Source organism: Homarus americanus, unplaced genomic scaffold, assembly GCF_018991925.1.
Source record: "Homarus americanus isolate GMGI-L3 unplaced genomic scaffold, GMGI_Hamer_2.0 scaffold367, whole genome shotgun sequence".
Classification (NCBI taxonomy): Eukaryota; Metazoa; Arthropoda; class Malacostraca; order Decapoda; family Nephropidae; genus Homarus; species Homarus americanus.
This window is the reverse complement of record NW_024743709.1, coordinates 17734626-17760845: the sequence shown is the minus strand read 5'-3', so window position 1 is coordinate 17760845 and position 26220 is coordinate 17734626. Positions and strand designations below refer to the sequence as shown.

The following is a 26220-nucleotide window of genomic DNA, read 5'->3' as shown; positions in this document are numbered from 1 at the left end:
GGGCATGCTGTATATGTACACACACACACACACACACACACACACACACACACACACACACACCAGAACGTAGAACCTCGTTTATCCAAAATCCACAGAACATTGGCAATTTCAGTTAATTAGTTTTTTGGTTTACAGTATTTTTAGAATTACAGGTTGATCTAACAAATTCGTGTTTTAGATTTTTTATTTATTTTTTTTTGCAAATCCAATCATTTTCATGAGAGTTCCCCTATTACCGAATATTTTGCTTGTCTGTGCTCGTTTGATAATTTGTTTAATTTAAATGCTCATGAAAATGCATGGATTTGCAGAAAAACTGACTTCTTTAACACTTACTGTATTCAACTGTACAAACAATGTGGCTTTGAAATGAAGAAAATATAAAACTATAAAATAAGAAAAATGAAGAGCATGGGTGTGTATGTGTGGGAGGTGAACATGTGTGGAGGTGATGGGCTGAAACTGCTGTGCTCCCTCCTCCATGTGACAGATGTCATGGCATACACACAGTGCAATGTGGCAGCCACACATCTGTGAGTGAACACAGTTGAACGTGTTACACATAAACGAGGTTCTACTTCTACTTACATATATATAGTAGTGGTGTGTGTGACATTTATTGTGAGAGGGAGAGATAATGTGTATAAGACAGTGACTGTATTGTATGTACATGACAATAGATTTACTAACATACTGCATGGATTGGTTTTCTTTGTACAAGAGGAATTTTTTAAGGGTTTGAAATGTTTGTGAATAAATTCTCCTTTAACAATATTGTCATTATGACACTGGAGCTGGGACAGAAGCCTTTCTGTTGAATTGTTTATTATGAGCACTAGCATAACCAACAAGCATATATGTGCACAGCGGATGCACATGAGTGCACTACAGGCTGACGACACTGCACAGCATGAATTTCAGTATCACTGTTAGAATCAGTAGATTCATTAAACTTAGTAGCTGTTTATATTATCAGTGTTAATATTGTAAATGTTATTACTTAGTTGGCAAGGTAACCAATTTGTATTCCTAGGAAAAGGGTTAGGGAAGCTGCATTCCAAGTATAGGTAATCACATGCACACTGCTGAAGAGATGTTTATTTACATTATTTTATGGTCAGCTGTTGAGCCACCATCAGCAGTGCCTCCTTCTAAGGGCCAACCCCATACGTTGCCCCGAGGTAAGACAAATCACCAGTGACGGTGTGTGACAAGCTTCGCACCTCTTGTGTTAATGATCACGATGCTTAATGACTACCTCTTGTAGTTATGTAAATTGATCACATTGCTTTATTATCGCCACTTGTAATATAGGTAAGCTTCTATGATAATACAGTATTGCTATTCTCCCAAGAAGCCTTTTAATTTTTTTTCTACTGTAAATATGGCTATTTATTATTCCCAATAAAGTTTGAAGGCTCACAGAACTGCCAGTAACAATGTAACAAAATACTGATTATGCCTCCCTTCATTATGAAATTTTGTTGCTGTCCCAGCTATTAGTAGTATGGTTCACTATTACTAACTGTAACTGACATTGGCCCGTATAATCCTAACCATTACTACTTGCAATATATCTATGTATTTATTGTCTGAAATTTGTGATATTTTTTTTATTTATTAATTTTTTTTTCATCTTGGGATTATGGATGATGATTCAACTGTGGTTTGTTATTTCTCTGCTGATCACATTTCTTATGAATATATCTTGACTTATTTTGGTGGGAGTATATTGAGGTGGCACTTCTTCGAATTGTGTTGGGCGTTCGTTTTACTCTTGTAGTTGTGGTTTATGACTTACGGTGGATATTGGGTCCCTATTTTTTGTTGAGTGTGATCTAAGTATGTCGCCTCATTGGTTTGAAGATTTAGATCTGTCACCCTTTTGGTGGAGGTTTGCACGGCTTGGGCAGTATGGCTCATGTGTTCCCTCTGACAAAGGTGAGGTATATATTATGTTCTTGTTTCTAAAATATAATGTGTGGGTGAATTTAGTCTGTTATGTGTACTATAATTATAAAAAATAGAGCCTGCATAGTTTCTCTTAACAATTGTTTGCTTGTTTTAATTGTTTATGACATTTGTTATAGTTTATTATAGTTTATTTTAGCTTATTTAAAATCCTTTATTGTTTTCACTTTTAGTAACTATTCTTGCATATGATTATAAAAGTATATTTTGAGTTCTTTTATTAAAAGCGTAATTTTATATTTGTAATTGATGTACTATGGTAGTTTTATTTGTGTATGTTAGGTATTAGGTCAAATTGAGTTCTGCATGATATATGCATGATGCATGATGTGCATGCTGTGCTGTGTTGTAGAGCATGATGAGAGTGCAGCAGTGCGGGGGGGTAGTGCACCTAGCACCCCACGACCCCCTTCCACACCCGCCACCCCCACTCCTGCGTCCAGCGCAGTCCGATGGCGTCCTGTCTCTGCCACCCTCCCACCACAGTCATCCATGTCACCCATCTCTTCGCGTGAGTACACCACCCCTCAAAGACTGGGCAATTTATTTTTTATTTATGTTGAATTAATAAGTGTGTGATGAATTATATTTTATGTTTATACCTTTTTGTTTGTCATATATTGAAATTTTTAATGATTGATTTCTGATTATGCATATAAGTGCTTTCTTGCTCCTTCTTGAGGTAAGTGTGCTTGATGTATAGCAGATTTCAGAAAGTGTTTTAATGAGAACAGTTAATCAACTCCAATCTTCGCTCAGCTTGAAAATTGTAAGGTAATACAGCGTACTGTACCTGAACTTCAAGGCTTTCATTTGCAAACTGTTGGATAGAGGTTGTAAGGACGAATTTTAAACTTTCTTGTTTATCTGCTGATTAATTAGTGACATGACATTGCTGATCATTGAAAAATAATTTATTAAAAAATACCATATAGATATTTGGTACCGTGAGAAAAAGAAATGCTGTAGCAGAACACATCTATTATAGAGCCAAGATTGAATGAATGACAAATTGAAGGGAGAGTATGTGTGTATGTGTGTGTTTTATCTTTATTTTGGCCATCCTGTATTGTAATGTAGTGGGAAAAGGCTTGAAAATGTTGGGGTTCAAGATCTGTTTGGTTTTCAATACCTTTATTACATTGATTTTCTAAATGTCCCACAGTAGGTAAGAATAAATAGCATTGTAATCAATTGATAGTTTAAGCTCTCCAATACATTATTGTGGTGTGGCTGGCAGTAGCATGTTAGGTAAGAAAACATGGTTTATTTTCTAGATACTGTATTTGGAAAGTATGAATTACAGAATGATTGCAGGTTAGTTGAAGTTGATAAATTAAAGAAGGAACTTAGCTCTGTATATAACATAAACAGATATATTATGTAGAAATTAAACTGAATCAAGTTGCATAAAGTAAATCCCTGTAAGAAAAACAGAAGACAATTACAGTACTGCTGTACAGTCATCCCTTGGTTATCACGCCTAATTGAGACCGCGCCGAGTGCGTAACGAAAAACGCAATGACGAAAGTACAGAACCTATGGGATTTATTCTAATTGGTTCCAGGCACCCAAGACCCAACCCCAATTTTCCCATTTTATGACCATTTAGACCCACTAAAGATATAGATAATGTTATGGTAAATATCAGAAAAACACATAGGCATGGCTAGGTTTATTACAAAGTGATGAAAAGGGTACGCTCAATACTGTAGTCCACAAAACATGTAGCTATGCTTTCTTTATTTGAGTCCCCTGTCTGAGGAGTCCGTTTTCTCATTGCTTCAGAACGCCTGAGTCCTCCGTTTTCTCTCAATCTTAGAGTGCATCTGAGACTTCGTTATTCCTTAGTAATGACACAGAATTTGAAATTGCAACTGGGGTTGCAAATGTTGAGGCAACTTAGATATGTCTGATTACAGCAAATGTGTTATTGTCAATGTGTAGGTGAAAGATTTTATCCTCAATAGATATAGGTGAAACAAATGGGTAGAAACACCTGGAGGCAACTGTGTGATAACGAAATTCTCAGCTTGAAAATGCGCTATAACAGCAGGTGTGCAGATTTTGATGGAGGCGTGATAACGAAAATCGCGATAACCAAGTGCGCTATAACCAAGGGATGACTGTATTGTATTTTAGAACATCACCATCTTGTAAAGCTTTTCAGAGTACAGTATTTTAAAACATTTTGCAAAACCTTAATAAAATGCGTTAGTAAAATAATTTGTAACACTCATGTTGCTATGCCTGAAAAGAAAAAAAGAAAGCTAAAATTTTGATATACATAATAGAATTTAAAAATCATATACAGTACAGTATACTTTACTGTATACAGTATATACAGCACATTCAGCAGGCCTGGTTTGACTTTTGCTTAGCTTCATGGTATCCAAACCAACTACTTGTTTGGTGTATCCCACAGAATTCTTGCCCAAATCAAAAAATTCTTCAGGATTTAACATGCAGAATTGTATGTACTGTACCAATTCTGTATTGTAGCAAGCAAAACAAAATCATATTAACCCTTCTAGGTCACTTAAAAATAATATTGTAGTGAAATCTGGGTATTATGACTTGATAAGAGACCAACTAGTTTTAATGAATAGTCTTGTTATGTCCAAAAATTTTAAAGATGAACATTTCAATATATTTCTGCAACTTGGGGTAATAATCACAGATGTAGTGCCAGGGTTAGTTTTTCCGATGTTTGCTGATGTTATACTTGATTGTTCTCAGTAATACAGTACGTAGTTTAATATGAATTGCAAAAGCCTGTTTTGTTTGAAAATACGCTTTCTCAGATGCATGATCTTTAGCCTGATTCTGCTTTGCATGTTTGTATATGTTTAGAGCTTTTCCACCAAGCTTTACTTTCACCAGCAGAAAGTAGTAAGGGGGCATGATCCTTGCTATGGCTTCGTAAGTAAATGAGGCCTCAGTGGAGAACGTTTTTCATCTTCTCTTTTGAAAACTTAATTTCAATCCTGGTGATGGGACGCTCCAGAGATATTAAAAGCTAAAATTCTTACACTAGGCTGGCAAATTCTTCTATAGTAAACCAGCTTTGTCTTTCTTGATGTTGGCTATTCAGTTCTCCACTGTGGTCAGTTTCGGTGTCATACCGACAATGTTCTGAACCTTGTGCGTTCCTGTTTTGTCTGTTCAGCCCCCACTCCTGCTAGTAAGGAGTCGCGACGGAGGGTGCGTTCTAGGTCGAAGTCTCCATTCCGCTCTTTCCGCTGGAAGAAATCCAAGTCTTCTCCATCCGAAGCACCGGGTAGTGCATCTGACGATGAATCGAATCTGGAGAGGGCAGCAGGTAATTGTGATTCAAGAAGAGGTGCACTGCAGACTTTTTTTTTATTCTATTACCTAGTATATTTATATATGCTTAGGTTGACTTATATTGCAGTGATGGAGTTCCATTCAGTGTTAGGTTTCCATGCTACTTTGGAAAGATTTTTGCAATGAACTGAAATGGGATTACCATTAAAAATTTTAGACTCAGTTTAGATGAGTGAATGGTTGGATGAGGAAAGACTGACAAACTTGGTTATCTACAATAAGCTATGGCTTGGCAGTAACCAACTTTTGTGTGCATTTCATCCGATCCTCCAAAGATAAAATTCTCAGATCATCGTATGGCATACTGGTAGATGTCATATAAGGCTGAGTTCATGTTATCTTTCCTAACATGCAGCCCCAAAACACCCACCTTCAGTGGCCCCCACTACAACTGCTACCACGGCAGCGGCCCCCACAACCCCAGCCCCAGCCAAAGAAGGTATGGTTGGGACCATTTCAATAATCATCCAGTTTTTACCCAAATTTTAACTTATATGCTCTTTGTTTTGTGGGCACATTGTTATTGTCTGAATAGCTTATGCAAGTAAATTTAGTTTATTGTGATAATTTCTCAGACCATTTTGATTGTTATATGATTTGTTACTATGTATGCACAATGCTGACTTGCATCTCACCTATCCCCTTTTAAGTTTGATAACGAGTCCCGTCATCCATTTAAATCACAAGCTTTTAGTATTAGCATAAAAAAAGAATGATTAGCTGTGCAATAAATTCCCAATAATTTATATAATTAAGATACTCCAAAGGCTTATCATAATTGGAGTACTTTGAGTATTTTGAAGTGGTTGAAGAAGACATTTTTGTGTTTGGGTCTATATGTTGGTTGTGAACTGTAGTGCAGTATGTTGTGGAGATTCTGTTCTGTCAGATAGTGTACATTATAGTTTCTAGGATTATCAGTATGTTTTTGGTTGATTACTCATGTGCTTTATGTCATGTATGGGATGATTTATAGCTAGTATGTAAGTGTCTTTAAAATTTGCCTTTGACATGTTTTAGAATGTATAAAGTTAATACTTCCAATATATTCCTAAATTTTTTTGTACCTAATATGCATGAAACAAATATGCATGATTCTCATCCTGGATGTTATTTTAAGTTTCAACATGATTATATTGGGCTTATTTGTGCATTCATTTTAATAATTTAATTTTTTAATTTGTTTTGTGTTATGTATAGTTGTAACTAACTGAAGTTAATTCCAAATCTTGTAAATATTACTTAGTGTATTGTATTCTACATATTGCTGAAGTATATTTATCCTCCAATAAAAACAAAATACTGTAGTGAGACTTATTAAGGTATTACGAACCTGTCTTTTCAATAATTGTGTGTTTGATACAGAACGACCAAGCCCCAGTGGAGATGAAGATCAGCTTGAAGGCAGTTTGGTGCGTAAACATGAATGGGAGTCCACCACAAAGAAGGCTTCTAACCGGTGAGTACAGTACCGGTGCATACAAGTGTTGACCATTATTTGATGGGGTCAGGGTCCTCCATATTAATAACTTAGGGGGAAAATAGTTTCAATTCCTGAGACCCTGAAGAGTCAGAGTTAGCATTCACAGCGGTTATATTTCAACTTGTAATTTCGGGCAGGCATATGATTTTTTGTTACTCTGTTACATGAACACACAATGTTTCATACAGAAGATGCAAAAAAAAATATAATAAATAATTATTATAAGGGTAAAAACATAAAGGGAATAAACATCTCTTATGTGTGCAGGATTTATTACAGAGGGGGTAGTCATTCATAATTTTCTTAATTTTCTATTTACTTATTTTTTAATTACATGCACACAGTCTTTCATACAGAATGTGCAAAAATACATATATAAGGTTAAAAATATTGAGGGAACAAACATTTCTTACATGTGTGGGTATCTCAACTTGCTATCTCTTGTCCAGTTTCTAGTGATAAGATTGCCAAATGGCAACTTGGTATTTTTTTTTTTATTATTATTATTTTTATTTATTCCACACATTTACTGGTACAGTACCTTAAGGTGGGGTAATTGGGCCACCACAAGGGTAACTGGCCCCTATTGGAAATGTTTTCTTTTAAAGTCCTGAAAGTGAGGCAACTTTTTCATATTCTGAAACAAGTGGTTTTCCCTTGATAGTTTGAGGATGATAAATATTTAAAAGAGATTTATTTACTAAAAGTTGTTATACTAGTTCACATTGGTTCTCTGTGTATATATGTGTATACAGTAAAGGCATACAAACAATGATAGAACATTCTACTTAGTATAGCCCATGTCTACAAGGTTACAGTGTATTTGGAGATGGACGGAAGTGAGCAAAATCCTCTTATACACTATCTGTTTTGGACTGCTAAATTAAATACTTTATGTAGACCAATAAAACAGTGTACGACATAACTTTTCCCCACACATTTCAGTCAGTTTTGGGTGCAGTGATAACCCACTTAGTGCTTAGTATATGTTCCTGGGAAAGAGCGCTAAATGAATCAGCACTAATATGTAGATGGAGTTATATTCCTAAAGTTGTTACACTTAACCTATGGTAGGCTTATAAATGCTCCATTTGGGTATTGATAACCACATTGCTACAGTATTTAAGTATTTATTTAACTAAATGAATGCATGTAATCATGCCTTGTAATGATGGCATCAATCCTTGGATGAGAGGCACTGGATAGGCGAGACGTAGATGATATCAAACATCTTTCCTCTGGGTGAGGCAAATCCATCTCATCATCACTGAAAGGAGTAGAGAAGGCAGCCTTTAATGAGAAGAGAGGTGGTAGTGACAAAGAGGTGACCATATGTTCCAAAACACACTTGCCCTAATTTTATAAAAAAAAAATACCAATGACATGCTAATTTTGCCTCCTGAATAATTCCTGCCAGCTCTACAGCAAGAATATTGTGATATCTCAATTTTTTACCTGAATTATCATATCCACCTGCATACTGGACTTTAGGAGTACTCATAAATGAGAAGTAAAATATTGTTTGGATGTAGAAGGGTGACTCAGATAATTTTAAATGTGAATTACAAAAGTACTAGCATGCCCTTTCCTCTTAACTCCTTGGGTATGAGGGCTTTTTCTGTGCTGAAGAAAATTGTCTAAATGAAATATTAAAAGTGGTATCCAGTAGTAAAAGGGTTAATACCACCTGATGTAGTACTGTAGCATCTATATAAATTTTCTTTCTCCTTTGCTCAAAGTTCTGTAGGGTATAACAAAATATTTTGACAATACAAAATACCTGTACCCTGCACTGTAAACATTTGTCATCAAGTGGTGTATTTACTGCAATTTAATTTTTCTGGGCCACTGCACAGTAACAGAGTTTCACAGGAATAATGAAGAATGGGCGTAATTTAGGGTGCTATTTTATGTCGAAAGAGAAGTGCAGTACTGAATCACGCTATATCAAGTGTCTACTGTAGTCATTGACAGAAAGGGTTCCTACTTTTATCTCACAATAATGTCTCTGTTGATAATCCTGGTCATGACATTGAAACAGCAGATTGTTGCCTTGAAATTAGGAATATTTGGTATCTTGTTGAGATTAGGGTAAGATTTATATAGGGGAAAATTTATATAGGCCACCATCAGGGATGGGGTCAATTATGAATTGAATTGGAATTGATTGGAATTGGAATTGAAGTAACCATTTTTTAAAATGAATTGAATTGGAGTTGATGTGAATTGATGTTATATGAAAATAATAAAATGTGTTTTTTGATGTGACTATTGTATTGTTGATAAAGTACTGTACAGTATTTTTTCAAAGTTTGTTAAACATTTTTAATGTTGGAAACCAGTTTCACATTGAATGTTTTGAAGTACTGTACAGTAACAAGGTTCAGTACAATGTTTAATGTGATAATCCAGTTTGACACATTTAATATCTTGCCAACTAAATTTGGATTAATATCAGTCAAGTTGCCAAACATGAAAACTATTAGAAAAGGCCAGAGAGGTGCAACCTGAACAATAGCCATTTTGATCAGGTATAATCCTCAGTAGTCTGGAGTCTGGACTGTGTAGTAGTGAATAATGATCAAGATATAAATGATGTGCTCAATTGTGTGAGTTAACATAATTTGTTAGTGTATACTGTAGTAGACAGTAGTGCATGTTGTCAACTTGTATGGAAATATTTTTTTTTATTTAACTTTGTTTTTTAAATATGAAAATTAAATTATTAAATTGAATTGGAATTGAATAGCAATTGAATTGAATTAGAACTGATGATGATGTCGTTTTCATAAATTAATTTGAATTGAATTGGAATTGATAATTTTTTTTTTTTGTTGGAATTGGATTTTAATTGGGATTGACAAAATAGAACTGACCCCATCCCTGGCCACCATAGTACAGTATGTCATACCTTTTTTTCTCATTTTCTTTCCAGTTCTTGGGACAAAGTGTTCCTGGTGCTGCGTGCAAACATGTTGTTGTTCTACAAAGATCGCAAGAGCTACCAGGCTGCTCCTGAAGTATACTTCAGGGCTGAGGCTCCATGTGATGTTTCAGGTGGACAAGCATCAATTGCAGATGACTACACTAAGAAGAAGAATGTCCTGCGACTCAAGTAAGTTGATGCGTAGTGCTGTAAGATGATTTCCTTTGTTACTTTTATCTTGTCAATATTAATTATCAGTTTAAAATAAATAATTGAGTATGGATGTGTTGACTCTCTAGGGTGAGATAGAAAGGAAGGAGTGAAATATGTTAATAACTTATGTATAAATCAAGTACTATAGAATGTGTTTAATATGAAGTTGTTGGTAGCTAGTGGGTGGTGTAGCAGAGGTGCAACTTGCCTCTGAGATGATTCCAGAAACCAGACACTACATGTTTCCCATAGTGTGATTATTTCCCCAAGATTTACAATTCTCACAAAACCCCTTTTCTCTCCCAGACTGAGGACAGCATTTAACCATGTTTTCTTTGATTCACAAGTCACCCAAAAGTTAAGCATCTCCAGATTTCTTTCCTTGGCCATGATTGGAGGTGACTATTTGTTACCCATTGTATCTGTCATATTTTGTGTGTGTGATGCTACATATGTTGCACGGGATTCATTGTTATCTTTTGTCTCCAATTTAACTTCAAAAATCATCTCTTTTGATTTCTTTTAAATCAGAGTAAGAATGGACATGTTTTATATCAAAATTTAATTTTTTTATCTTAAAGTAAAGAAATACAGTAGTTATATAGAAGAAAACTATTTTAACTTATTTACTCTTATGACTACAGTACTGTATTGTCATTTTAATGTTAAAAATATTGGTAAAATTTAGCCAAAAATGGATGCTCTAAAAATCTTATTCAACCTTAATTTTATAAAAAAAAAATACTATATATCTGATGACCAACTTGATGACTTTGCTAAATGATTTATTTCAGTTGTGGGAGTGGTTGCCTGCAGATAAACATATTAAGAATTTTGTTTTAAAGTCATTCATAGATTAATTTACTTATTAGATCTCCTTCTCTATTTTATCTGCATGCATATAGAACAAAAAAGCGGGGGTAAGTTAAACACTTGAAAATGATTCATGATACAATATTGATTGTGCAGTATTGAAGTGAATACAATTAAGAACAAAATTTTTTTGTTTGAAAGAGATGGGTAATCTCTGTGCAATATTAGATTGAATGGGAAAGTGTTGGAAGTGAAAGATATATTCAGATACTTCAGGTCAATATTTAACATAATAAACATATAGTGAATTAGGAAAAGATAAACATAATAAACATAAAGACTTAACACAACAAAAAATTTATTCATGATGCACTTCTCATTCAGTGAATTGAATCTTTTTCTGTAGATTGCTTGGTGGTGCTGAGTACTTGTTCCAAGCCAAAGATGAAGAAGAGTTGGGAGTTTGGGTTGGAGCTCTCCAAGCAGCTACGACCTCAGAAGGATCAGCTGGTCCTTCCCGTTCCCAAACTCTCCCGGCAGGCTCTGAGAAGAAGGATGAACCCAAACGACGCAGCTTCTTCACCCTCAAGAAGAAATAATAGAGTGGATGTCCATATCTGTACACTCTCCCTATTCCTTTTCTTCTTTTCTCAGCCTACACTTTCCTTTCTTTCTTCATTCTTCATTTCCTTTCCCAAGTCTCCTTTAGCAATATCTTAAGACTATTCCAAGCCCAATTTCAGACCCAGTGTGGAATAAACATGGGAGTTGGAATGCTAGTGCTGGTCTGGGCTTGTATTATTGGCTGCTGTTTTATTGCTACTGGGATTGGAACAGAAATCGAATTTGCTTTGGCATCATCAGCTTCTCTTTATGCAATGTTTCCCAGGCTGGGTCTGAACAGCAGCATCATGAAATCATGTTCATTTTCGTACATCCAATTTTTATTCCCCTAACTTGAATTACATTAATGATACCACAATTGGTATTATATTTTCCCATGGAATATAAAGTGTTGATAGTTTTGTGTAATAGCTCTGGTGGAAGAATATGTGAGTCTGTGCAGTTCCCAAATGTTGTCTGCCTAGCACTGCCATGGCTGAGTTTTCCGATGAGTGTTCCTCTTTTTGTAGGGGATTGTGTGTGGAATTGTATATTTAGTGTTATGTCAGATGTCCCTTACTTTATGAAAGTAATGATTTGTTAATTTTATCTGTCTTTAGCTGTAGTACCACAGTTTTGATTAGATAGCACTTAATTGTATTGTACAGAAATGATAGAATGATACCTATTATGCTGCTTTATGCTTACATTTTTAGACATATAATATTTCATGTACCACTTCATAGTTGTTCAAATCATTACCAGAGTATGGAAGGCCAGCCAGTATCATAATTTTTGTGAATGGGCAAATTCATTCTGCTTCAAAGTGTAGGTGTGGCACAGTTATATTCCTTTATATTCTTGAAAATTTTCAACCTCATCTGGTCTTATCCTACAAAACCAAGTTCACCATCTCTACATCAGCAATGAATTGAAGACTCCAGGAATTGCTCTTGGACCAGCCACCTTCTACCAGATGGCCAGTTTTCTCATGTGGTCAAGATGAACACGGTATGGCTTGCCCTCACTGTGCTTGATTTTGTGCTTTAATTAATGTCTAATTACAGGCTGACCAGTTAACTGCTGGAATCTCTTGTTTAGAAATTATCCAATGTTTAACCAAAAGCAATTAATTGGGAATAAATACCTATACTTTCTAGTCAGGGAACTGAATGTTTGTTCATTTATAAAGTTATTCTCAGTGTCATATACTTTAGTGTATATGTTTCCCAGATAGGGTTGAGATACTTAAAGAGCCATCCCTTAGATGAGGGTAAAGCCGAGATGTTGTGTTTTAATGTTTGTTCCTGATTTGTGTTTTACTGAGTGTTCCCTTCATATATCCCAATTAGAATTTTACAAGAGCTCCAGCAGCAATTACCGGCAGCAGTGTGGTGACTAACAACAGTTTTATGCATTGTTCCACAAGCTAGACATCTATCAGTCATCTACCACTAACTTTTTAATGGAGGGATGTTAGATACGTGCTTACTAGCTTTATAGCTGTAGGGTAAGGTTTCTGGCTAAATTGACTTGAGAGAGGTAATCTTAATTGTTACAGATAAAAGTGACCACTGTATATCATATATTGTGACACTTAAATAAAATGGTTTAAGCTATGAGTTGCATTTTCATTGATACTAACAACAGATTCAGCTTTACTCTTAACTAATCTTTTTATTTGTAGATTACATTTTTATGAGGTGTATACATCCAAACCTTTTAAATACTTCGGTGAACCTTTGTTCCGTAATCCTTATTGCATTATGTTTTAAGTCCTGCAGACTTCTCACTTGATACACCTCTTATTTATGTAATCCATCACTGTTATGTCAGCTTAATTTATCTGTTCCTTGATAGTCAGCTTCTAAATTATTTTCTCTGTAAGGCTTTGTGTTTGGATATTTGCATTACCCCAGATTTATTTCACTTTCTTATAAATTTTAGGTTCCTACAAAGTAAGGAAGATATCTTTGTCCAGAGGTGAATAATAAAAACAGCATTTGTTGTGGTGAAGAACAGCTGCAGTAAACTGTATGTTTGTGCAAGCATTACTGTAGTTAATTTGTGTGTGGTTATATTAAGAGATGCTCAATGAATCTTGTTTGAATTATTTTGGTAATTATATACAATTTCTGATTTTTTTTAGGTTTTCCTGCCAACTAGCTTGAAATAGATTTATGAAAAGCAATATTGTCCTATTTTTTTCTGTCTTTACCATCAAGATGCTGTGTGTCTTATTTTTTAAAAGTTTAGTTCCTTGCATTTTTATTTTTCCAATATTAGTTCTTGACACTTAAATTTGTTGATTCAGTGACCACACAATTCCACTGTTTTTAAACATTCTCTTGTAAGCTTTCACACTTTTTTCTGGCTACTTTTGTGTCTTCATAATTTCTCAATTCTGCTTTGAACTGAACTTCTGTTCGATATGTCATCAACCCCCTTTTTATTTGTTATCATGCTTTTGGCTTTATACATACTGTAAATGATGTTATAAGAAAAAAAATCTTTCAGATTCTTAAGTTTTGTATTGCCATCTCTTGTGCTTTATCTTCCCCCTTTATATAAAACTTTTGGAACTTCACAAGATGACAGCTGCTCCTTTCTCATGTGAATATCTTTGCATACACTTTGGGTTAAAGCATATATTACTTTTAACATTCTCTCATTTCATTTATTGTTAATATTACTTCAAAAAGTTACTCTAGTTTGTGCTTATATTGTCATCCTAATTTTTTTCTTCCCATTTTGATATACTGTACAGCATTCTGAATCATTGTATCATCCTTACATAATGCTGTACAATATATTATTCTTTAGTTTTATTGTGTTGTACAAAGGTTGCCTCATTAAAGTGTGCATTACCAGTATATTCTCCAGCTGTAAATGGGTACCTAAGTTTACAACTTGAGGAAGTGAATGAGGTCGAGTGCAGTACTGGCCATGCTGCCTTCTTGTGTACTGAAGGCTTAGTGTGTGCAGTGTGGTGTATCCACACTGTCCCTAACAGACAGTCTTGCCTATGGAACCCACCTACTTTTCCACCAGTATATTTCAGTGTTCACCATTTAATTCCAATCAAACTTTGGTGGTTAAAAATACTGCAATATAAAATCTTATTGTTTCAGTTAATTTTTCACAACATTAGAATTCAAGAATGAATTACACATAATAGTTTGTTTTGTGAAGTGATGAACAAGTTTGTCCATAAGTGGTATTGTTCAGGTATTTTGTAATACCTCCTGTATGTATAAGAGTTAATGCTTGCTGTAAATTTCCCTGTTTTTAGTTCTCTCACCAACATGTTGTCATCCTAATCATGTATTGTATTTTCAAATTTTAATATCTTCTCACATCTTATAATTCACATCATGTTTTGCATAAAACTTCTTATTTATTATATTAATGACAAATTAAACAAATGTTTATTCATAAATTATCATAGTATGTCATGCTTTTCATTGTTAGTTTATTGCACTGTTTCTCTGTGGACTCACATTTGAATTTTTCTCACTCATTTATCCACATCCAGTTAGATTAAATCAAATCCTGCCGTTACTTTTCTTTTTCACACATGGCTAACCATCTCTTTGCTGTAACTTTCTAAATACAATTCATCTGTAATAATTGTTAATCTTTTCTAATACTGTACAGTATATTAAAGCGAGTGGGTACTGCATATGGAAATTGGTTCCGTAATACTATATTAAGCTTTCTAATTAACTAGTTCTTGAATGGTGAGCATGGTGTAATTTCTGCAGTGAATAGAATGAACTTGCACAGAACATAATGCATTTAGAATAAAAAGAATTTAATTTCATGCATTGACAAAGAATGCGAGACATTTGATGTTAGTTTAGTAAAGCGTATTTGGAACACTTAAATATCATAGACCTAATGAAACTTAACAGTGAACCTGAAGTACTAAGGAAGCACATTACAACAGGGGGTCCTCATTTACGAGTTAATAAGAATCCGAAAAAAGACTTAATAGTGATACATGGATAAAGGGGACTCAATTCCCTTATGAATGAATAGGAATAGAATCTAATTGGGACCATCACATTGCAAATGACATTCAAAAAGTTTGATTTGATATCTTTTAACATTTATATACTGTACCTTAGAAACATTGGATTACACATCACAGTATTTTATGAAATTATTTAACTGTATAACTTATCTAAGGTACTTAAAGTAGCTTGGGTTTGGTGTGTTGACATGCCACAGGCAACCTAACCACGCGGTCAGCCAACTGTGCACGCATGCATTCGAACACTCATTTCAGTGAAAGTGGGTCATTGAGAGACATTATTAAAATAAGAATAAAATAAAAGTAAACACGAAAATAAATATAAATAACGAGGAATAATATCTGTGGAGATGGCATGTAATTGCGTAACTTGAGTCGCCACTCACCTGCCAGTAGCACCCGGAGCAGGTGAGGCCGTGATATTTTTCAACTCCTATTATCAGGTAGATAGTCTGTACTTAATTTTTTTTCATTCACTTTTGTTCTGTTACATGTACAAGCAATTGTTCATAAAGAATGTGCAAAAATAATACAAAATAATACAAAATAATTATCATGAGGTCAAAAACATAAGATAATAAACATTTCGGCAATTGGGCCATAGAGCAGGGAAGAGGGAGCGGCTGGGGGATCTTTCAGCTGTTTGGTGTCCTATGAAATGATTACTGTACCAATTTGGCATCGAAGGATTTTATTTAATTTTATTTATTCCCCAAATTTACTGGGACAGTATACTTGCAATGCAGTTCGTCTGGGCAGTCACCAAGCTGACTCAAGAGATGTGTGCGGCTGCTGCCTGTATGCCGTGATGTCGCATAGAGTGGAGGGAGAGTGTGGCTGGCCATAGTTAAAGCTCACACTCTTAATACATACATTCACTTCCCAATCAAACACATACAGGGATACCTGTACACCACTTTGTTTCTGTTTGGAACTTATGGTTGCTACAAATTAACAAAAAATTCTTGGAACACTTTCAAAACAAGGTTTGGGGATGTGGGCGGATGTTAGTGCGCATGGGTGGCGCAGGTGAGAAAGATGAACTTGAGAGAATGGGAGGCAGGCGGGAATTTCAAACGCTTATGATCTCGACTGACGGATTTCATCTGTGGAATTCTCATACGTTGTAGAAATTTTTACATATAGATCTACAAAATTTTGGGCTCATTACTGAGGTTACACGAATAATGAATATTTGAATAACGAGGACCCCCTTATACACATTGAACAAGGTGTATGTAGCCATGGAAATAAAAACCGGAAATTCAAAACTTTTAAGGTAAAATTTCCTTGACTTTAAAATAAGTCCGTAAATATTTGCACTTTTGTAAGTTATACAAAAAGTACATTAGAATTATGAGTTAAGGATTTTTAGTAAATTTAATTTTCTGCTTTGCTGGTCATTTATGAAAAAAGAAATACAAACCATCTTCAAGACATTGTTGAATAGTAAACAGCATTTGTTGCAAATGGTTAGTTTGTAGGATACTTTATCATTTTTATGAAATTATTTTATATTCGGTATTTTGTAAGACTACGGTAATTTATTAAGTTTTGAACAAAAAGATTTAAAGATTGTGTAGTTGAGCCTACTGATGATTCATTCAATGATAAATATGAAAGATTTTTTGCCACGAGTATAGTTGTAAAGAAAATATAAAAAAGCAAAGGGTGTTTATTGATATTGACCAATTGTGTAAAAAGGCAGTGCAGAAGGATAATGGATTTCTTTATCATATATAATGTGGTTTGGAAGAAGAGTTAATAAGAATAGTGAGGAATGTAAAACAAAAAAATTATGGATCAAAATTAACAGCAGATTAATACTGCTGCTTTTCAAGTTATGAGAGGGACAATGGACTGATTATTGTTGCAAAATGTACAACGAAAGACAAAATTTGTCGTGAAATTTGGTGAAAACATATGCCGAAGGGCTAAAACTTTTGGTGCGCTCTGCCTTGTGGTACGGGGCTCTCATAATGTTTAACGAGTTATATTTAATCTTCGGCCAAAACCGCGCCACTACTTTTGTTTTTGATTGTACATCTGTCTTGAAGAGAGGCAAGAGCAGTTATGGGATGCAATTAAATTATTGGTATACGATAAAAGTAAAAAGTGTTGGGGCTTGCTTATGGTGCTAAATGAGTAGTAGATGGGACGTTGATGAAGTCGAGTTAGGAACAGATTTTAATTGTAAATAAACGCACAAGGATTTCATTTTAATAAAGGTGAGTTGGATTGCATTTGTATGTGAAGTGGGGGGGAAGTGGTGTCCTTGAAGAGAATATATCATGAATTTGGACAAGTAAGGAAATTAATGAATCGGTGGATTAGAAAAGGAAACAAGATTGATGCTTAATGGCACCATGATTTTATAATACCTTCATTGTTGAACAGGTGAAGTTTTTAGCTGTTAACATAGATAAAGAGGAAGAGATGTAAACAGATACAGTACTACAGTATTAATAGATAAATCAGTAAAAGACAGGACACAGACAACTGTGAACATATTTGATTATTAGGAATTGAAAATGCATGCTGGAAAAGGTTGGTTTGTAGTGCTTGATAAAGGGACTCCCTGCAAGATACGGTGTAATGATGATAAGTTTGAGAGCATGCAGTACACCAATACCTAATTATATACTGTACAAATTTTCTGTGAACTGTTTTAGCCAGCACACTCAAAATCATGTTCCCATTTATTCTAGGTTGGGAGGTGAGCTTCCTTGTTCCCCTGGCTCTTGGTAGCAGGTGGTTGCTGGAATGGGAGTTCCACTACAGTATATACTTTACTGTACTGCACTGTACAATGAAGTTTACAAGCCGTGACTGCAAGTGTAGATTTCCTGGCTGCCTCCCTTCATTTTTTATATACTGATATTTGGATTTATGAGCTAAAAAGTTAACTAGGTCAGCATGATGCAACAAGATGATTTTCTGGTTAATGCCCTGTCTTCTTGTTCTTCATAATACAGTGCTGCCAATTTGGGTATTTTGTGTCCTTTGACAATCCAAGGTCATTGATACTGCACTGGAATATTAACCTTAATGGGTACACTGATCATTGTCACCTGAACAAATTTTCACAGTAACAAATGTCACCCATTCTAGCATACGGAGTAGCTTGAACTCTATTGGATTGGTAAATATTGCCAAACAAACCTAAAAAAAATTAAACATACTGGTAGGCATAATTTCAGCTCAAATAGCTGGTACTACTAAGAACTAGAGTAATTCTTCATGTATTAGAACTGGAATTGAACACTTAGTTTTGTTAATGTATAAAAGCAGCCTAAGGTAGAGAGAGTATTGAGGCATTAGTTTTCATTGGTATAGGGCTAGGAGCTGGATCATAGATGTTTGGGCCATGAACAATATTATCTGGTAGGAAGTGTGGTTATTGTAAGCTTGTACTTGATATCCCTGTTTTAAACAAAAGGGTATAATGAAGAGGTGGGGATGATTGGATACATGCCTATTTAAGTTATGCATTACCCTTGACTGAATGATTGCCAGTTTTTTAAGGACACAACTGATCCAATAGGCAGCCTTTATTAAGAGTACGGTAACAATGTGGCTACAAGGCCAGCCAGAAGAAGGGATTTAAGAATCAAATCTCCATTTTTGCAAAGGCAAAGGACAAACATTATTCTGTAATATATGATGTTAAAATATGTACAGGTTACTATAAGTGAGGGCAATATATACAGTACGATGGTCTATGATGCCTGTAAAAGCTTAATTGCTTTAATTTTTTATTTATGGATGAACATGTTGAGGTTAATTTCTTAAATACTTACTCTTTTATACATTCATAATCTGCAGATTATTATTTTTTTCTACAGACTATCTTAGCTTATAATTTCAAAAGACTTAATTTTACACAAAATTTAGTTTTATTCACATTTAGAAAAAAATTATGTTCAAGATTTCTCTCCTTTCTCATTCTATATTTTGAACATACTGTACTGTATTTCAGGCATTAAATAATTTACAATTTCTTAGCTTTTTCATAATTTTCTTTTTACTTTTCCTATTTACTATATAAGGGAAAGGAATACTATTCATGTGTTGTACTCTCCTCAGAAATAAATAATGCCGTTTGTTGTTATTTTGATTCATCACCACCTCTATAGTTGTAGAGACAAACCATTGCCAGAGTTCTCTTTGGTAAACTCTTCTGAAGTTTGTAATTGTTTCAAGTGATATGATTAATAATATTACACACAATGCAACTCGAGAGACCCATCTTCATGATATTATTCCTCAAATGCCCGGGTGACGTTCCTCTACGTCCACCATAGCGACCCCGGGTGACGTTCCTCTACGTCCTTAATTTTTGTGGCATAGTTTGAATGTCCAGGTGGGACGAAGTACTTTATATAGGATATTTACAGTATTTTAGTAAGTAGTAGGTAATAGGCAGCTATTAAACAGGAAGGTACTACCGCCTGGGAAGATATTGGAAGCATAATGTGTTGTCTAATGGTAGACCCTGCTGCCATATGGCATCACGAAAATTGTGACAAAGTCCCAGGTTGCTGATCTAGCTTTCTGCCACATTTACACCCAATTGCAGGGTTTCAATTGTTTCTCATACTTTGACACACAACATACATACTACAGTATATTGTTTTGCACTTGATTTTTTTTCATTTTTTATTTCTATATGGCTCCTTATTATTACAGCGTTGTTATTATTATTATTATTATTGTTATCTTTATTATATACTGTAATTTTTAATTTTTATTATAATTTTATTTACGGTGAATAATTATTATTACGACTATTATTATTATTTTAATTATTATTATTATTATTATTACTATTACTACATTTTCGCCCCCCCAGGCCCCAATGTGGGTTAGTGACCTTTGCCCGGGTGGGCTAATCCCCATAAAAAAAAAAAGGCAATCCAACTTACTTGTAATCTTTGTCTCAAGTCTAGTGGTCCAGTTACCCACCAGCTATCATGAAGGATGCACATCCTTCAACGTCTCGTGACCTACCTCGCTCCTCCACACCTTCGTCAGTAATATTATTCATCAAGAGTTGCTTGTTTTGAGTGGCATTGATAAAGAGCACATCCAGGGGGGATCCCCTCCTTTTCATCAGAAAATTTCAATACATCCACTTTAATGCAGTATTGTACTCCGGCATTTTTGTATCGTAAAATGTAATTACTATTGACTTCAGAATATCTCCTAATATCAAGTGCACTTGGCTTCAAAATGGCCTTAAAATGCTCATTATATAGGTCAGTTTTAAAACCTTTTTCTGGAGGGCTTACAGCGCACTCCCCCAAACCCCCCAGCTGGGTGGGCTCTCTGTGCTCACCATGTTCCCTCACCCATAACTTCTTGGACCCCTCCTTTTGATATTTCTGGATCCACCCCTGTTGATTAGTATTGGGTGACGAAGACAGTGATGGGAAAGAAACAGACCCAGATGATATTGAGTTTGTTGAGGTAGCCAGCAGTGAGGACAGTGATGCAGACAATGGAGCTCACACCCCTGCCAGCCACCTCCTCACCAAGGTCATGGTTATGGTGGGTGTGGACATTGGGGACCATGTGCATGCCAGCCACAACAGCACATTGAAGTGACTGCAGTAATTTTATGCCTGAAATACAGTATCATTTTTTTACTGGATTAAAAAAAATGCCTGCATGGGGGTTCTGGCGGGTCTTATGCTGCCTGGGGCAAAAGGGTTAAGAAACGGTGTTGATATTTTCAATTGAAAAGTACATTACAATGCTGAAACCCTGTTTAGAGCTAAGAAGACAGATAGGGTATTGGTGAGGTTTTGCTTACAGGAAGTCTGAGATGGCTTGGGCATATGGGGAGAAAGGAGTAGACCAACTGCATTAGTTTAAATGTGGAGGAAAGGAGAGCTAAATCTAAGCCAAGAATGACATGGATGGAGTTAAAAGCCTCATGAAAGAGACCACACAGCATGGAGAGCTGCCAGCAGGTAATCATAGCAAACAAAGCTATAATTATGTTTCTAGTCTTTACAACATATTTCTGTTAATATCTGGATATTAATATAGTTCTTTTCAAAAAGAAATAACAAACCAAAAAATTATAAAATCATTACAGCATTAAGTACATCTGATTCATACATTTTTAATACTGTGCTGCGTATTGCCACAGTATTTTGTGAAGTGAAGAAAGCCTTTTGTATTTTATAAGTTATCTTAAGGAAAATTTAGAATTAACAAATAATTCTGAATTTATATTAAGGAAGAGATTTAAGTAAAATACTGGAAATAACCTTGCTTCAAAATACACTTTTGATACCCTTTGAAATAAAACAAACCATTATTGAACTGTGTGATTTTAGTAGGAACAGATCACAGAGTAATAATGTACTGTACCATATACATTACATTAATACATGTATTATTATTTGACAACACACGAATATTTTGTACTAAAATTATAGTTCAGTGATGGTTTAATTCAACCAAGTGCTGGAGGCAGTGGCATTGAATTAGTAGTGCTATGCATAAGATAAAAAATATTGTATGCATCACAAGGTTCCAGTTTTGTAAATGACGAATAATATGATCTAGAGAAAAAAAATCGTCCTTCTATACCAATACTGTATTGAGGTGGCAGTAATGAACTTGCACTTTACCGCAAATTTGTTTTATAAACGTACTATCATGGACAAAAGTTCTCTCCCTCCCAATCTGAGCAGTATCGACCCCAAATGAGATCAAACAGCACACAGTCAGGGTGAGTCAGTTCGGAGACTCATTCCCGTGACTCAGTTTCACCACAGGGAGCGAACTTTTATCCACGATAGTACAGTATATTTTTCCTATAGGAGTTTCAGTAACTTATTGCTACACAAAACTATGAGTGATTGGTTGATTACAGTGACAAAATTAATTTGGGCTTTTATAAATAATGGTTGCCCCTCGTGTAACCTTAGCGCCGTTTAATTAAGAGTAAATTCAGCTACATCTGAAAATTTCAGTTGGCAACACTGAAGCATCTCATTAACTCAGTGCTCTACCAACTAGCGGGGAGTGTTGATGGTCGAGTGTTGTGTCACCTCGTTTTCGCTTAACTTGAGTTTATTTTAAGAAGGGATCAGTCACATAATAAACATGAAGGTTATACGAAAATCAAGTTATAATTTGATACAGCAAACAAACTGGAAGCTTAATAATTTTGATAAAACAGGTGGCCCAATCGTGACAATCAAAGTCTGTTGTAGTGAACTAACTATTTATTTGAGCTGTACAATTGTTTACTTATTGGTGTAGTTTTATATAAAAGTGTTTATTGAAAACATTACATATTTATGTGCATATTGAATATATGCATACGTGTGCAGTTTGACACCAACGCCACCTTTGGTAAGTAAACAACTTGTTTGTGCTTGTCAGTTTGAAGTGGATGGTGTCAAGTGAAGTTTACACTAAAAGTCAGTGTAACCAAAAATATCGTCATTTATTTGCTTGCGTCTGAGACATTTGTCATTCTTATGCAATATAAATAGAACTATAAACTGAAACAAGTCATTTAACTGTTACCGACTCGTGTCTGGTGCAGTGTGCTAGGTCGTTTGGTTCAAAGTTTCCAAAATTTCTCATTTATTATATTTCCATCTTACTGTCGTGTTAGATAAAATATACCCAATATATGTTTTCTGAAATTATAACTCATGCTAATTTACATACTTTTCCTGGTATTATTGCAGTTCCAGCCACCAACTCGGTTAGAGCATTTTGTGTGTGTGTGGGGGTTAACTAGGTAACCACTCATTTGCGACGGTGGAACAGTAGTTGGGGCTGAAACTGCAAATTTATCCCTTTCCGTTATTTCTAAGATCTGATTCAGTGAAACTTTCGAGGTAAATATTTCCTGTTGTTTTCTTGAGTTCATACTTTTTTTTTCTAATTTGCTAATCTCGATAAAAGTTACGGTTAAATTTGTTTCGTACAACCATGGTAATGTGATTCAGACCACCCACGCGCTACACACTCCTCCCTTGGCTAGGCGACGACTATGCTTACCTGCTGGGTATCATACTAAAAAGACCACCAAAGAAATGTTTGAAAACTTTACCTAACCCGAATTCCATGACTATGAAACTGAAATAATAAAGTTTTTGCATCTATAGGGTTAATTAAAAACTAGGATAAATTATTTATTTGTCTGAATAAGCATTACAATTTTAAACACTACAGAGATGTAAATAAGTTGCAGAAAAACCTTTCAATTTGTTTAGTTTTGCATTTAATTCTAAAATTATTATTTAGTACTTTCACTATATTTCAATAGTTAGCAAGAATCACTATCATTATTAGTTTATCCTCTTCGCCACTGATCGGGTTGGCTTGAGGGATTGGTGACATCTCGAGGCCGTCTCACACAAAAAGCTACTGTAAACTACGCACCTCATACACCATGTTCTCACACTAACATATAACCAAGCTGTTTATTTACTTATTTATTTTTTAATTTAGCTTCATCACTCAAGATGGCTTGTACAGTAGTGTTCCTTTGTGTGACGATTATTTAGACGATACGAATACTCTATTACTCTAATTTAGGATTAAATAAGAAGTGAAAGTGGGTGTGAGACAATACTAATAATTGGTGATACTGTAATAATAATAATAATAATAATAATAATAATAATAATAATAATACTAATATGGAAAATAATAATAATTTGGTTAAATCCATCGTTTAAAATGAAAGTTCATGTGATGGTGACATTCAGACAATAGTTTAGATTAAGCGTTGCTCAGTTCAAAGAAGTTTTGTTACCGGTACTAATATAAAATTATATTAAGAAAATGGATACAAAATACAGGAAAGCATAATCATACCTGCAAAGGCTTGCTATATGTTGGTATACTGTACTCACTTTACTGTACACTAGCTTGGCCCATCACTAAGGTTTATAGAATTCAATTCTCTAGTCAAACTTGCTTCAACCAGAAGTCTTTCTGTGTCACAGAAAGACTTCTGGTTGAAGCAAGTTACGTTACGTTTACTATTTGTTAGGTGACTGTAAAGTAGTTGCTTTGGCAGTCTACTGTCGTCCATGTGAGTAACATGGCCAGTCCAGTGTAGTTGTTCGTGAATAATGATAGCCTCGATGTTCCTGCAGTTGGTGTTGGCAAGAATACTGGCATTTGTTCTCTTGTCTTCCCAGCGAACCCGGAGGATGGAACGTAGACTACGTTGGTGAAAGTTTTCAAGTGCCTTGAGGTGCCTCTTGTATGTGACCCAAGTCTCACTGCCTTATAGCAGGGTGGGGAGGACCGCTGCTCGATATACATGCAGCTTTGTAGATAATTTCAGCTCCCTACAGCTGAAGACACAGTTTCGGAGTCTGTCAATGGCTTGAGATGTCTGCGGTGGTGGACAGGTGGGAGCCGAGATACCGAAAGTGGGTAACAATAGAGACGGTGGTACCGTTAAGCTGGATGGATGGTGGAGGTGTGTCTGAACCAGGGGCAGGTTGAAAGAGAATCGGAATTTTACGTACATTCACCTCAAAGCCAAAGTGCGCATACGCATCTGCGTAGGTGTTTAGGATCTCCAGTAGGTCGTGTTCAGTGTGAGCAACAAGGGTGAGGTCGTCTGCATACTGAAGTTCAGGAATGGAAGGTGCCGACACCTTTGTTCTTGCCAGGAGTCGTCTTATGTTGAAAAGACCTCCATTCACCCGGTACTCGATGTCCACCCCGCCGGCTAAATTGGCACTGGCACGATTAAGGAAGGCAGCCAAGAAGATGGAAAAGAGAGTTGGTGCCAGTACACACCCTTGTTTAACCCCCGTTTGGATGGGGAAGAACTCAGACTGGGTGCCGTTGTGCAGGACACTGACGTTCATACCATTGTGGAGTTGCCTCACAATGGCAAGAAATTTTGGTGGGTAGCTAAAACGGCTGAGGGTACGACAGAGGGCTTCCCTGTCAACCAAGTCGAAGGCCTTAGTAAGGTCAATGAAGGTCATGTACAGGTCACGACGCTGTTCTCTGCGCTTTTCCTGTATCTGGCGGGCAGCAAAGACCATGTCAGTGGTGAGACGTGATGGCCTGCAACCACAGTGAGATTCTGGGAGGAAGTTTTCTGACCCAGGAAGAAGTTTGTTCAGAAGGACTCAGGCAATAATCTTGTCAGCTACAGACAACAGTGAGATCCCGCAGTAGTTGCCACAGTCTGACCGGTCTCCCTTGTTCTTTTCAATATTGACGATGGAGGCGTCTTTAAGATCTTTGGGAATTTCCTCCTTCTCCCATATATTCTCCAGGAGAGAGTGGAGATGGCTGATAAGCAGAGGTCCTCCCACTTTGTACACCTCGGCTGGTATTCCATCAGGCTCTGAGGCTTTGTTATTTTTCATCTGTTTGAGGGCAGTAGCTACCTCATCAAGGAATGGAGGATAGCTGAGGTGGGTCCGCTCTGGATGCTGAGGGTCCTGCTGGATAGTCAGGATATCCACATCGGTGTTTCGGTTGAGCAATAAATGGTAGTGCTCTTTCCAGCACTGAAGGATACCTTCATCGTATTTAATTATGAAGTTACCGTCAGATGAGCAGAGGGGGGCTGCACCACGAGAGGTTGGCCCACAAAAATGTTTTAATGGAACTGAAAAATTCGTGCATTTTGTGCTGATCTGCATGTTTTTGTATTTCACGTGCTTTATTTTTAAGCCAGTCATTCTTTAGTATGCGAAGTTCCTGCTGGACTGCCGCTTTCTTCTTGCAGAAGGTATCAGCTTTCGTTCGAGACTGAGGGTTGTTCTGCTAGTCAGTAAAAGCAGCACGTTTATCATCGATGAGTAT

General features: G+C 35.8%; 1 protein-coding gene across 6 annotated transcripts; it reads left to right on the top strand.

Moving 5' to 3' along the window:
- The first annotated feature begins 213 nt into the window (after positions 1 to 213).
- Positions 214 to 19500, top strand: LOC121877260 (spectrin beta chain-like). 6 transcript variants are annotated; one of them, XR_006090953.1, is made up of 8 exons: positions 214 to 1184; positions 2327 to 2485; positions 5144 to 5296; positions 6688 to 6781; positions 9741 to 9920; positions 10850 to 10864; positions 11164 to 12371; positions 18105 to 19500. XR_006090953.1 is itself a non-coding variant. In XM_042382913.1 (7 exons), exons 1-7 carry the CDS (start codon positions 1079 to 1081, stop codon positions 11354 to 11356), a joined length of 900 nt encoding a protein of 299 aa, XP_042238847.1. In that variant the 5' UTR covers positions 214 to 1078; the 3' UTR covers positions 11357 to 12979. The 6 variants fall into 6 exon arrangements, 5 of the variants coding, with proteins under 5 accessions (XP_042238847.1, XP_042238849.1, XP_042238852.1 ...); XM_042382913.1 differs by lacking the exon at positions 18105 to 19500 and having other exon boundaries at positions 11164 to 12979; XM_042382915.1 differs by lacking the exons at positions 5144 to 5296; positions 18105 to 19500 and having other exon boundaries at positions 216 to 1184; positions 11164 to 12979.
- Positions 19501 to 26220: the final 6720 nt, after the last annotated feature.

Coding starts and splice junctions, on each gene's coding strand:
- LOC121877260 (XM_042382913.1), top strand. CDS start 1,079: ATGCACACTGCTGAAGAGATGTTTATTTACATTATTTTATGGTCAGCT. Junction 1,185..2,326: donor ACCCCATACGTTGCCCCGAG/GTAAGACAAATC, acceptor GCTGTGTTGTAG/AGCATGATGAGAGTGCAGCA. Junction 6,782..9,740: donor ACAAAGAAGGCTTCTAACCG/GTGAGTACAGTA, acceptor TTTTCTTTCCAG/TTCTTGGGACAAAGTGTTCC.